This window comes from Leucoraja erinacea, chromosome 9 (genome assembly GCF_028641065.1).
Source record: "Leucoraja erinacea ecotype New England chromosome 9, Leri_hhj_1, whole genome shotgun sequence".
Taxonomy (NCBI): Eukaryota; Metazoa; Chordata; class Chondrichthyes; order Rajiformes; family Rajidae; genus Leucoraja; species Leucoraja erinaceus.
In genome coordinates, this window is record NC_073385.1 from 65,291,947 (window position 1) to 65,304,843 (window position 12,897).

At 46.3% G+C, this 12,897-nt stretch overlaps 1 protein-coding gene across 1 annotated transcript in view; it reads left to right on the forward strand.

The window, feature by feature from the left end:
- The window catches only part of sptbn5 (spectrin, beta, non-erythrocytic 5), a 217,314-nt gene that overhangs the window by 123,398 nt on the left and 81,019 nt on the right, over window positions 1–12,897 (forward strand). Inside the window, exons 30-33 of the mRNA XM_055641059.1 lie at window positions 4,016–4,161; window positions 5,936–6,050; window positions 8,274–8,384; window positions 10,931–11,110. Coding sequence (XP_055497034.1) covers window positions 4,016–4,161; window positions 5,936–6,050; window positions 8,274–8,384; window positions 10,931–11,110 — 552 coding nt within the window. The remainder of the gene's footprint in view (window positions 1–4,015; window positions 4,162–5,935; window positions 6,051–8,273; window positions 8,385–10,930; window positions 11,111–12,897) is intronic.

Sequence of the window (12,897 nt, forward strand, 5' to 3'; positions counted from 1 at the left end):
TATTACATTGCTACCAAGCCAATTCACCTGCAACCCTGTACATCCTTTGGAGTGTGGGAGGAAACCGAAGATCTCGGAGAAAACCCAGGCAGGTAACGGGGAGAAGGTACAAACTCCGTACAGACAAGCGCCCACTTGTCAGGATCGAACCTGTGTCTCTGGCGCTGTAAGGCAGCAACTCTACCGCTGCGCCACCATGCCGTTCCTTAGAAATATTATACCATTCTTTGATTGTTGCTGTTTGTAAATCCAGAACCTCTTTCCACAACAATTAAGATTGGGCAACAAGGCATGATCAGCCAGCAACCCAGCAGCACCCACATTCTGTAAAGAAGTACATTTTAAACGAGCTACTGAAAGTGAGAATTAGCTTTTCCTCCAAATATGAAATCTAGCACGGACAAAGTCACAGCTCCAGGGCTAAATGGTGTTGTGCAGTTGAAGTTACCCCCTGCACTCCCTTTCCAGTTAGAAGATGTAATGTATTCTTGTTTCTTGGCTCCCTAAGTAAAAAGAACGCCTTTGTTGTGAACAGTCATTTAACTTGGCCCCGTCTCCACACACTGAACTGATAGTAGCTGGAATGAGATCAGCTGAGAAGATCCCAAATCAACTCCATGTCAAAGCGGTGATATATTTGATAGTTTTGACGACCCTCCAGAGATTAGTAATGCAGCTCAGACCTGAAACATAGAAACATAGAAAATAGGTGCAGGAGGAGGCCATTCGGCCCTTCGAGCCAGTACCGCCATTCATTGTGATCATGGCTGATCATCCCCAATCAGCCTTCTCCCCATATCCCTTGATTCCACTAGCCCCTGGAGCTCTATCTAACTCTCTTAAATCCATCCAGTAATTTGGCCTCCACTGCCCTCTGTGGCAGGGAATTCCACAAATTCACCACTCTCTGGGTGAAAAAGTTTTTTCTCGCCTCAGTCTTAAATGGCCTACCCTTTATTCTAAAAGCCCTGTCCCACTGTACGAGTTCATTCAAAGAGTTCTCCCGAGTTTGCCCTGATTCGAACTCGGAGATTTACGGTAATGGCCACTCGTCGGTACTCGGGGCTCTCATGGACATTTTTCAACATGTTGAAAAATCTTCACAAGTCTTCCCGTGCTTACCTGCCGTTAGCGAGTCTTCCCGAGTACCTGCCATCAGCGTTATGCCCCTGTCCCACTTAGGAAACCTGAACGGAAACCTCTGGAGACTTTGCGCCCCACCCAAGGTTTCTGTGTGGTTCCCGGAGGTTTTTGTCAGTCTCCCTACCTGCTTCCACTACCTGCAACCTCCAGCAACCACCTGCAACCTCCGGGAACCGCACGGAAACTTTAGGTGGGGCGCAAAGTCTCCAGAGGTTTCCGTTCAGGTTTCCTAAGTGGGACAGGGGCATTACAAGCCGCTAAGAGACGTCCCCGAGCTCCGATGTACCCGTTACTCGGGAGAGCCCCTGGTTCTGGACTCGCCCAACATTGGGAACATTTTTCCTTTCATCTAGCTTGTCCAGTCCTTTTATAATTTTATATGTTCTATAAGATCCACCCCTCATCGTTCTAAACTCCAGTGAAAACAAGCCTAGTCTTTGCACCTATACCTGTAGTTTTCTCAAAATAAAAAAAATAAGCAAGTCCATTATTATCATCATCATTCCTCTGCCAAGTTGCAATACATATAAAGAAGTGTTGAGAAGTATTAACATCAAACTGTTTTCAAGAACTTGAAAACAGAAATACATTTGCAGTGAAGATGAAAATCAGTGGAAAATATACACAACTTTATCACAGAAAAAGAGGATGAATTTGGAAAGCAGTTATATTGTAAATAAAAATAGCAAAGGGCAAGTTAATTTTACTGGAGAATATAGTGGAAGAAGGTAGCATGCTAGATATCCCAAGGGGAATAACATTGAATCAGCAATAGGGACTTACCACGATTAACGTAAACAACATAGCAGCACTGAAAAAGAAAATAATGACATGGAAGAGAGACTAGTTGTGATAAACAAGTTGGTGAGGCTTTATTTGGAGTATTGTGTTCAGCTTTGACCACCCTGCTATAGGATGGATGTCATTAATCTGGAAGGCGTGCAGCGAAGATTTACAATGATGTTGCCAGGACTCGAGGCCTTGAGCTACAGGGAAAAGTTGGGCAGGCTAGGACATTATGCTTCGGAGTGCAGGTTGCTGAGAGTGATCTTGTAGAGGTGTATGAAATCATGAAGGGAATCGATAGGGTGAATGCACAGAGTCTTTGACCCTGGGCAGAGGAATAAAGAGTCAGAGGACGCAGAAACAACAAACTGCAGATGGTGGTTTACAAAAAAAAGTGCTGGAGTAATGAGCAGGTCAAGCAGCAGACAATAGACAATAGGTGCAGCAGTAGGCCATTCGGCCCTTCGAGCCAGCACCACCATTCAATGTGATCATCCACAATCAGTACCCTGTTCCTGCCTTCTCACCATATCCCTTGAAGTATCCAGAGAATTGGTCTCCACTGCTTTCTATAGACAATAGGTGCAGGAGTAGGCTATTCGGCCCTTTGAGCCAGCAACGCCATTCAGTGGGATCATGGGATTGATCCTGTTACTGCTATCCAAATGTTTGGCTATCACATCTGTTATTATTGACTCCAGCATCTTCCCCAGGCTAACTGGTCTATAATTCCTTGTTTTCTCTCTCCCATCTTTCTTAAAGAGTGGGATAACATTAGCTACCCTCCAATCCACAGGAACCAATCCTGAGTCTATAGAACATTGGAAAATAATCACCAATGCATCCACGATTTCTAGAGCCACTTCCTTAAGTACCCTGGGATGCAGACCATCAGGCCCTGTGGATTTATCAGCCTTCAGTCCCATCAGTCTACCCAACACCATTTCCTGCCTAATGTGGATTTCCTTCAGTTCCTCTGTCACCCCAGATCCTCTGGCCACTACTATATCAGGAAGATTGTTTGTGTCCTCCTTAGTGAAGACAAATCCAAAGTACCTGTTCAACTCATCTGCCATTTCCTTGCACCCCATAATAAATTCACCTTTTTCGGTCTTCAAGGGTCCAACTTTGGTATTAATTAATTTTTTTCTCTTCACTTACTTACAGAAGCTTTTACTATCCTGCTTTATATTCTTGGCTAGCTTACCTTCGTACCTCATCTTTTCTCCCCATATTGTCTTCTTAGTTATAACCTGTAGGTCGGGTGAGCGGGGAAATGGGTTCCGCGGAGAATAAAGTATAGTTGAGGTCCATTGCACCTCTGGGTGAGTGAGGATCCGAGCTTTGGGAGAACTGAACTGAACGGGGCATGGAAGGGGAACTGTTGCAAGAAGTGGTGGATTGAGTGCAGGTCCCAAAAATCCTGGTTGGGTCCAAACTGGGAGACCCGGAAACAGAGCGAGAAGTCATGTGGACATGGGACCAGAGGAAATAGGTTTAAGGTGAGAGGGGCCAGATTTAATAGGAACCTGAATGGCAACTTTTTCCACTCAGAGAGAGGTGGATATATGGAATGAGCAGCCAGAGAAGGTAGTTGAGGCAGCTACTGGACTAGCACTTAAAAGACACTTGGATTAGTACATGGGCAGGAAAGATTTGAATGGGCCAAGCCTGGCCAAATGGGATGAGCTTAGATGGGGCATCTTGGTTAGCATGGATGAGTTGAGCTGCAGGGCCTGTTGCTATGCTGTATGACTCTATGACATATCCTCTAGACCAGATGTGTTCAGTCTCAATATTTTGATGAAAGTAGGTAAGAACTTTGCACGTACCCCAAGCACAATCTTCCCACGTTCTTGATTTAAAGATATCCTTTACTTGCCTTTAAATTTCAAAATAAAGTCCACATTATTGGAACAAACCTGATTCCATTTGCCGAGTTCTCTTAAATGCTCCTGATCTGCTTTTTGTGTGTAATTCATTTATCAACTCTTGCAGAGTTTACTTTGCCATTCCTGTTAATATGAAGTGCATATCAGGCAATGTAACTGTATCATCATTGTCTGTGGTGTTTTTGCCTTGTTAGCACCTGCAGGCATTGTTTGAAGCCTTCCAGCATCAAGTGGAGACGGGAGATGAGCGAGTCCATGGTTGTGAAACCTTAGTAAACGTACTTGTTGAAAAAGGCCACCTGCAGTCGAAGGAAATTGTCCAGAGGCTGAATCTGTTGAGGTGAAGTATTCTCACGTAACATTGTAGACCATTTCAGCATATTGAGTCTGTGCCAGCTAAAGGGCCTGTCCCACTGTATGAAGTAATTCAAGAGTTCTCCCAGGTTTTCCCCTGATTCGATCTCGGAGAATGTCCATAGCGGGTCCGTAGGAGTTCGTGGATGTCTTGTACCTGCTCGTATGAGTAACGGTAGGTACTCGGGAAATCCAGTAAACCCGTGACGTTTTTTCAACACTGTGAAAAATGTCCACGAGTAAAAAGATATTTGTGATGAAAATGTTTTTAACTTTTTACTCGTACGAGCCCCTACGAGACATCCACAAACTCTTCCTATAATAGACTTTATTTGTATTTCTATGATTCTACAGACCTTGTCTGGGAACCTGGGGCTCACCAAAATTGTTCCCAATTGGGTCCCGCTCCTCCTAAGGCCGGCCACCTTTGCTGGGATCATCCAGAGGAAGTTGGTGGACTTCTTCAGGGGCAACTGAAGGCACTGGGTTTCCGCAGTGGTCCTGAGTCTCCCAATCGTGGCGGGTGGTCAGTTACTGGCGTGCATTCGCACAGCTCTCTGCCTCAGGACCCTGCAGAGACACCAGTCCCTTCAACGGCCTCCCGGGTGGCACGTGCTGGCGACACGGTTTTTCCAGCGGGGCTGCTGCCTTCAAGGAGGTACGCTGATACGGGTGGTGGGTGTCAGCCGTGCTGTCCTGCAGAGGATGCCCGGTTTCTACCGGGACTTGAGTCTAAGAGGCTGGAGCCTGGTTGCCAATCGACCGCCGGCTGAGGGCGATGTCCCGGTCGTGGGAATGGCTGACCCCCTGTCCCACCCCACCGGGTGTCAGGGAGACTCGAATGTGTGAAGTAGTTCCGGCTGTGCTGAACCCCACTCAGCCAGAAGTACTCGTTGGACCTAGAAAACGCCTTTCCTCTACACCTTTTACACCCCTCCGAGACGCAGGGATGGGCTCCTCCTCCACACCCTACACGTCCTCGCCCTGATCCACCACCCAGACATGATGTGGTCGGGTGGGGGGGGGGGGGGTCACGAGAGGTCCCCCCTGGTGGAGGTCCCTCTATGCATGGATTCTTGCCCTTTATATCTGGGACCTGGGGTGGAGGGTACTGCACCAAGGAGTCCCATACAACCAATTCCTGAGCCAGGTCACTGCCTCGCCAGCTGCCTGCTTGCAGGCTGGAAGAGTCTGTGTTCCACATATAATAATAATAATAATAATAATAATCATTTTATTTATAGAGCACTTTTAAAACAAACATAGTTGCAACAAAGTGCTGTACATCACTAACCATTGACAAAAAAAAGTTAATACACACCAAAAATAACAATCAAAAGAAATAGTAGGAAAAGACATGTAAAATAAAGAAACATCAAAAACACCACAAACAGAAGCAAAGTCTCAGGCACGGTCAAAAGCCAGGGAGTACAAATGTGTTTTAACACTGGATTTGAAGATGGACAGTGAGGGGGCCTGTCTGATGTGCAACGGCAGGGTGTTCCAGAGTGCCGGAGCAGCAACAGAGAAGGCTCTATCCCCTCTGAGCCTTATACATATACATGGAGCACGTGAGGTTACAGCCTCTGGTTGATTATTTGAAGGGGTTTCTGGCTTTCAGTTCCATTTTAGTCCCACCATCCTCACCTCTGGGCACCCAGTGCATAGAGTAGAACATAAGATGACCTGCTTGGTTTGCTCCCGACTCTTAACCCTTGCCTATGGCCGTGACCTGTTGTCATGTTTTGCACTTTTTGCAGGGATTTATGGAGCAGTCTGCAGAAGCAAATTCACAAGAGGGGACAGAAGCTACGCGATGCTGCAGAATTTCACAAGTGCAGCCAAGACCTGGCTGATGCCCTCACCAACATTGAGGTGAGTACCTTGGCCTTTCTGCAATTTGACAGGATGATATTTTGGATTAGCTGGAAATATGGCTACTCCACATGTTCAGTTTAGTTTAGTCTATTGTCACGTGCACCGAGGTACAGTGAAAAGCTTTTGTTGCGTGCTGACCAGTCAGCAGAAAGATAAAACATGATTACAATCGGGCCATTTACAGTGTACAGATACATGATAAGGGAATAACGTTTAGTGCAAGATAAAGCCAGTCAAGTCTGATCAAGGATAGTCCGAGGGTCACCAATGAGGTAGGTAGTAGTTCAGCACTGCTCTCTGGTTGTGGTGGGATGATTCAGTTGCCTGATAACAGCTGGGAAGAAACTGTCCCTGAATCTGGAGGTGTGCGTTTTCACACTTCTGTACCTTTGCCCGATGGGAGAGGGGAGAAGAGGGAGTGGCCAGGGTGTGACTCGTCCTTGATTATGCTGCTGGCCTTGCCGAGGCAGCGTGAGGTATAAATGGAGTCAATGGAAGGGAGGTCAGTTTGTGTGTTGGTCTGGGCTGCGTCCACAATTCACTGCAATTTCTTGCCATTTGGTTCTTACATATTCTGGTCCAATTTATTGAGATCAACTCCTTTTGCTGTGGGACTCTTAACCATGTTGGCAGTGGGTTGGGCCCAAAGTGCCCCAGAATCAACTGCTACTCATATTGGATATTTTGAGATGTCCTCTCCACCCTGGGTTCCCAAAGGTAGGTATCTGGGGCTGAATTCGTAGAGCAACCTTCTTCAAATACAGAACAGGAGCTGTAACTTCATGCATTCCATATCTAACCTGCCTGTGCTACATAGAACGTCCACTGTACCTGCCGTGGATGCACCTTTAATGAGACAATGGAAGATATACTTCACTCTGTAATTATCTCACTTTGTACATGCTATACATGTTAAATTAGACACGGCACTCATGCCATTAAACTGCACTCTCTACCTATTTAGTTGCACTAAACGTTGTTCCCTTAACATGTATCTGTACACTGTGAATGGCCCGATTGTAATCATGTTTTGTCTTTCCACTGACTGGTTAGCACGCAGCAACAGCTTTTGACTGTACCTCATGTTCGTGTGATAAACTAAACTGAACTGAACCTGGGCTTTTATCTCCTACCGGGTCCCGTGTATTGGCTGTTTTTTGTTCCCAAGAGTCAAGAGTGTTTTATTGTCATGTGTCCCAGATAGAACAATGAAATCCTAAAGGGCCTGTCCCACTGTACATGGTAATTCAAGAGTTCTCCCGAGTTTTCCCCCGATTCGAACTCAGAGAATGTCCGTAGCGGGTCCGTAGGAGTTCGTGGATGTCTTGTAGCGGCTCATACGAGTAAAAAGTAATCATTTGTCTATCACAAGTATTTTTTTACTCGTGGACATTTTTCACAGAGTTGTCACGTCACGCGTTTACCGGATTTCCCGAGTACCCACCGTTACTCGTACGAGCCGCTACGTGACATCCACGAACTCCTACGGACCCGCTACGGACATTCTCCGAGTTCGAATTGGGAAAACTCGGGAGAACTCTTGATTTACCTCGTACAGTGGAACAGGCCCTATACTTGCTGCAGCACAATAGAATATGTAAACATAGTACACTGTGAACAATATAATAAACGAGAAAAAAAGTTAAATGTGTGTAAATAAACATACTCACACATATATATAGAAGATAGACACAAAATGCTGGAGTAACTCAGCGAGACAGGCAGTATCTCTGGAGAGAAGGAATGGGTGATGTTTCGGGTCGAAAACCTTTTTCAGGCTGGAATCCCTTCTCTCCTGAGATGCTGCCTATGTGTGCGTGTGTGTGTGTGTGTGCGTGTGTCTGTGTGTCTGTGTGTCTGTGTGTGTGTCTATGTGGATATATATATATATACACACACACATACACACACGTATATGCACGTACACACACAAAAACACACACACACACACGCACACACAAATGTACACATAATAAAAGAAACAAACAATAACAGTGCAATAATAACAATAATAGTCTATGTAGTTCAGAGCTTATTGGAGGTTGCAGTGTGTAATAGTTTGATGGCTGCAGAGAAGAAGCTGTTCCTGAACCTGGTCGTTACACTTTCCAGGCTCCTGTACCTTCTTCCCGAGGGCAGGGATAAACCAGGAATGAGCTCACAGCCTGGGATTTGGAGTAACAATGTATTCTCTTACACCCTTTGCTTCTGTCTCTCCAGGAGAAACGTAAAAGCATTCCTGATGACATTGCAAGTGATCGTCAGAGCGTTCAGGCACAGCTACATGTACATGAAGGGCTGGAGCACGAACTGCCAGGGGTTGAGCAACAGGTAGAAGACTCTTTTAATTTTATACCACATCACTACGGCCATTAGTATGGAGCGGTATGAGCTATATTTACAGGTGATAGTACTACACGATCTCCCTAGACTAGAGATATGGAAGGGTGCAAGTACCATGTAAGGTGTGAAAAGGACAGATCAAAGCAGACAAGCAGGACTGTCTTATGAAGAAAGACTGGATAGACTTGGTTTATACTCTCTAGAATTTAGGAGATTGAGAGGGGATCTTATAGAAACTTACAAAATTCTTAAGAGGTTGGACAGGCTAGATGCAGGAAGATTGTTCCCGATGTTGGGGAAGTCCAGGACAAGGGGTCACAGCTTAAGGATAAGGGGGAAATCCTTTAAAACCGAGATGAGAAGAACTTTTTTCACACAGAGAGTGGTGAATCTCTGGAACTCTCTGCCACAGAAGATAGTTGAGGCCAGTTCATGGGCTATATTTAAGGGGGAGTTAGATGTGGCCCTTGTGGCCAAGGGGATCAGAGGGTATGGAGAGAAGGCAGGTACGGGATACTGAGTTGGATGAACAGCCATGATCATATTGAATGGCGGTGCAGGCTCGAAGGGCCGAATGGCCTACTCCTGCACCTAATTTCTATGTTTCTATGCTCAAAGGAAATGTAGAATGGCTCACTGTCAGCTGAGGGTAATGTGACAACGAGGCTTATAAACTAAAATTAATCAGGAGGACTGTGAAACCAGTAGGAAAACTGGTGGGGTGCGGGGGGGGGGGGGGGGGGGGGGGGGGGGGAGGGGTGGATACCAGAGGGGGAAAGCAAGGGTCACTTGAAGTTCGGGTCACTGAATTTCAATATCCATATCGCTGGGCTGTAAGCTGCCCAAGCAAAATATGAAGTTCCTCCAATTTGCTTTGGGCCTCACTGACAATGGAGGAGGCCCAGGACAGAAAGGCCAGTGTGGGAATGGGAGGGGGAGTTAAAGTGTTCAGCAGATAGTGTGATTCAGAGATAGCATCATGATATAAGGTCATAAATTCATAAGTGATAGGAGCAGAATTAGGCCATTCGGCCCATCAAGTCCTCTCCGCCATTCAATCATGGCTGATCTGTCTCTCCCTCCTAACCCCATTCTCCTGCCTTCTCCCCATAACCTCTGAAACCCGTACTAATCAAGAATCTATCTATCTATCTCTACTTTAAAAATATCCATTGAAGACCTCCACAGCCTTCTGTGGCAAAGAATTCCACAGATTCACCACCCTCTGACTAAGGAAATTCCTCCTCATCTCCTTCCTAAAGGAACGTCCTTTATTTCTGAGGCTGAAAATCTCTAGTCCTAGACTCTCCCACTAGAAACATAGAAACATAGAAATTAGGTGCAGGAGTAGGCCATTCGGCCCTTCGAGCCTGCACCGCCATTTAATATGATCATGGCTGATCATCCAACTCCGTATCCCGTACCTGCCTTTTCTCCATACCCTCTGATCCCCTTGGCCACAAGGGCCACATCTAACTCCCTCTTAAATATAGCCAATGAAGTGGCCTCAACTACCCTCTGTGGCAGAGAGTTCCAGAGATTCACCACTCTCTGTGTGAAAAAAGTTCTCCTCATCTCGGTTTTAAAGGATTTCCCCCTTATCCTTAAGCTGTGACCCCTTGTCCTGGACTTCCCCAACATCGAAAACAATCTTCCTGCATCTAGCCTGCCCAACCCCTTAAGAATTTTGTAAGTTTCTATAAGATCCCCTCTCAATCTCCTAAACTCTAGAGTATAAAGCAAGTCTATCCAGTCTTTCTTCATAAGACGGTCCTGACATCCCAGGAATCAGTCTGGTGAACCTTCTCTGCACTCCCTCTATGGCAATAATGTCCTTCCTCAGATTTGGAGACCAAAACTGCACGCAATACTCCAGGTGTGGTCTCACCAAGACCCTATACAACTGCAGTAGAACCTCCCTGCTCCTATACTCAAATCCTCTTGCTATGAAAGCCAACATGCCATCTATTTCTATCTCTACTTTAAAATGCACCTCCCTACCTTCAATGTGGTGTACCATGACACCCAGATCTCGCCACCATCTCCCCCTTTCCCAATTCCTCCTCCGTCTTTCCTAAAGGAATGTCCTTTCCCGTTTTGAGGCCAAAAAACTCTAGGATAGACCTCACACTAGTGGAAAATCCTCTCCACGTCCACTCTATCCAGGCCTTTCACTATTCTGTGTGTTTCAATGAGGTCCCCCGCCCCTCATCCTTCTGAACTCCAGCGAGTACAGGCCCAGTGGCGTCAAACGCTCATTATATGTTAACCCACTCATTGCTGGCACCATTCTTTTAAACCTCCTCTGGACCCTATCCAGAGCCAGCACATCCTTCTTCAGATATGAGGCCCAAAATTGCTCACAATATTCCAAATGTGGCCTGACCAGCACCTTATAGAGCCTCAGAATTACATCCCTGTTTGTTGCATTCTAGCCCACGTGAAATAAATGCTAGCATTTTGTTTGCCTTCTTTGCTACTGATTCGACTTGCAGATTAACTTTGTGGGACAACTATTTTCCTTGTGGTCTCAGTTGCAGGAGCTGGTGGATGTTGCAGACGGTGTGTTGCACAGGTGCACCATGCAGCAGAGCGTAGCCCTGCAGGCCCAGCAACAGGCAGTGGTTGAGAACTGGGAGAGTCTCAGGAGTAAAGTGGAGCAGCGAAGAGAACTTCTGGAGCAGGCCTGTAAAATCCAACAGTTCCTGGCGCTGGTGAGTATCTTTGGAAGGAAAATTGTGGAAACAGAAAATAGCAAGGCTAGTGTTAATGTAGAACTTCTTCTTCTTGTGAATGAAACGTAAATAAACCAAAGGAATAGTTAGATCTCAAGCCGGGTGTTGAGCAGCCAGGTTGGTGTCTCTGTTGGCGTCAATGTCTGCCAGGCCCTGACACAGCTCCATTTGGTGGGTGGTAGAGCGGGCACCCAGAGATGACATGGTTGGCTGTGTGTTGTTCTGCTCTGCATTCACAGGCTGGGCTCTGGCGGAGGGAGCCCCCATCTCCACACGCTGGTGTTGAAACCCCCAACTCCAGTACCAAGTCTGTTGAGCTTCACCCATGCTCCTCTGGGGAGCTCAGACCCTGGACAGCTTTTATCTGGTGAATGTAGAACCTCCAGCAACCTCGGGACATACTAAGGCAATGAAGAAGTTTGTAAGGAGGTGTTGTCACATTGGAAATACATTAACACAAAGGTGGCCATTTTGTATACATCAAAATAGGCTGCATGGTGGCACAGCGCTAGAGTTGCTGCTTTGCAGTGCCAGAGCCCCAGGTCCCGGGTTCGACTCTGACTACGGGTGCTGTCTTCCCCGTGATCCGCATGGATTTTCTCCGAGTTCTTCTGTTTCCTCCCACACTCCTGATAGCCCTATCCCATGGTACGAGTTCATTCCAAGAGCTCTCCCCAGTTTAAAAAAAATCAAACTCGCGGTAAGTACGGAGAATGAACGTAGCGGGTACGTCGGAGCTCGGGGACACCTCTAAGTAGCTTGTAACGCTAATGGCAGGTACTTGGGAAGACTCGCTAACGGCAGGTAAGCTCGGGAAGACTCGTGAAGATTTTTCAATATGTCCACGAGAGCCCCGAGTACCGACGAGTGGCCATTACCGTAAATCTCCGAGTTCGAATCAGGGCAAACTCGGGAGAACTCTTGGAATGAACTCGTACCGTAGGATAGGGCTTCAATGCGTACAGGTTTGTAGGTTAATTGGCCTCGGTAAAGTTCGTAAGTTGTCCCTAGTGTTTGTCGGGTAGAGTTAATGTGCGGGGATCGCTGGTCGGTGCGGACTTGGTGTTTCCGCACTGGATCGCCAACTAAACCAAACTAAATCTTACAAACACCAATGCAATAATGAAGTTTAATGGCTATTGCTTGAAAGAGAAATGGCTGGGGAACAGGTCTATATGGCCTATTCCTCTTGAAATAATATGGGATCCTTAAAAAATTGGGGGTGAAGAAAGGCTGAAATAGCAGAACTGTGGGTTAGAGCTCAAACACAGGGCAAAGTGGACAGTGTTTCTAGGGTGGTCTGATGTACAGATAGCCAAATAACTGCTTTGTGATAAAAATTAATTTACACACAATATGACAGTCATTTATATCTAAAAGTTATTTGAAGTTTAAGGTTAACAATTGTAATGGTTTTTGCTTCTATAAGGGAGATTTACAAAGCAAGCATTTTACACAGAGGTAGACACAAAATGCTGGAGTAATTCAGCGGGACAGGCAGCATCTCTGGAGAGAAGGAATGGGTGACGTTTCGGGTCGAGACCCTTCTTTAGACAGGGTCAGAGGAGAGGGAGAGGGAGACATGGAGATAAGGAAGTGTAAGGTGTTAAAACGACAGATCAAAGCAGACGTTGAATGGTTCACTGTTGGATGAGGGGAAGGTGACACCGAAGTATACAAGCGGTAAAATTTAATCAGGAGGACAGTAGAACTAGTTGGAGAACTCGGGTGGGAGAGGGAGGGAAAGCAAGGGCTACTTGAAGTTG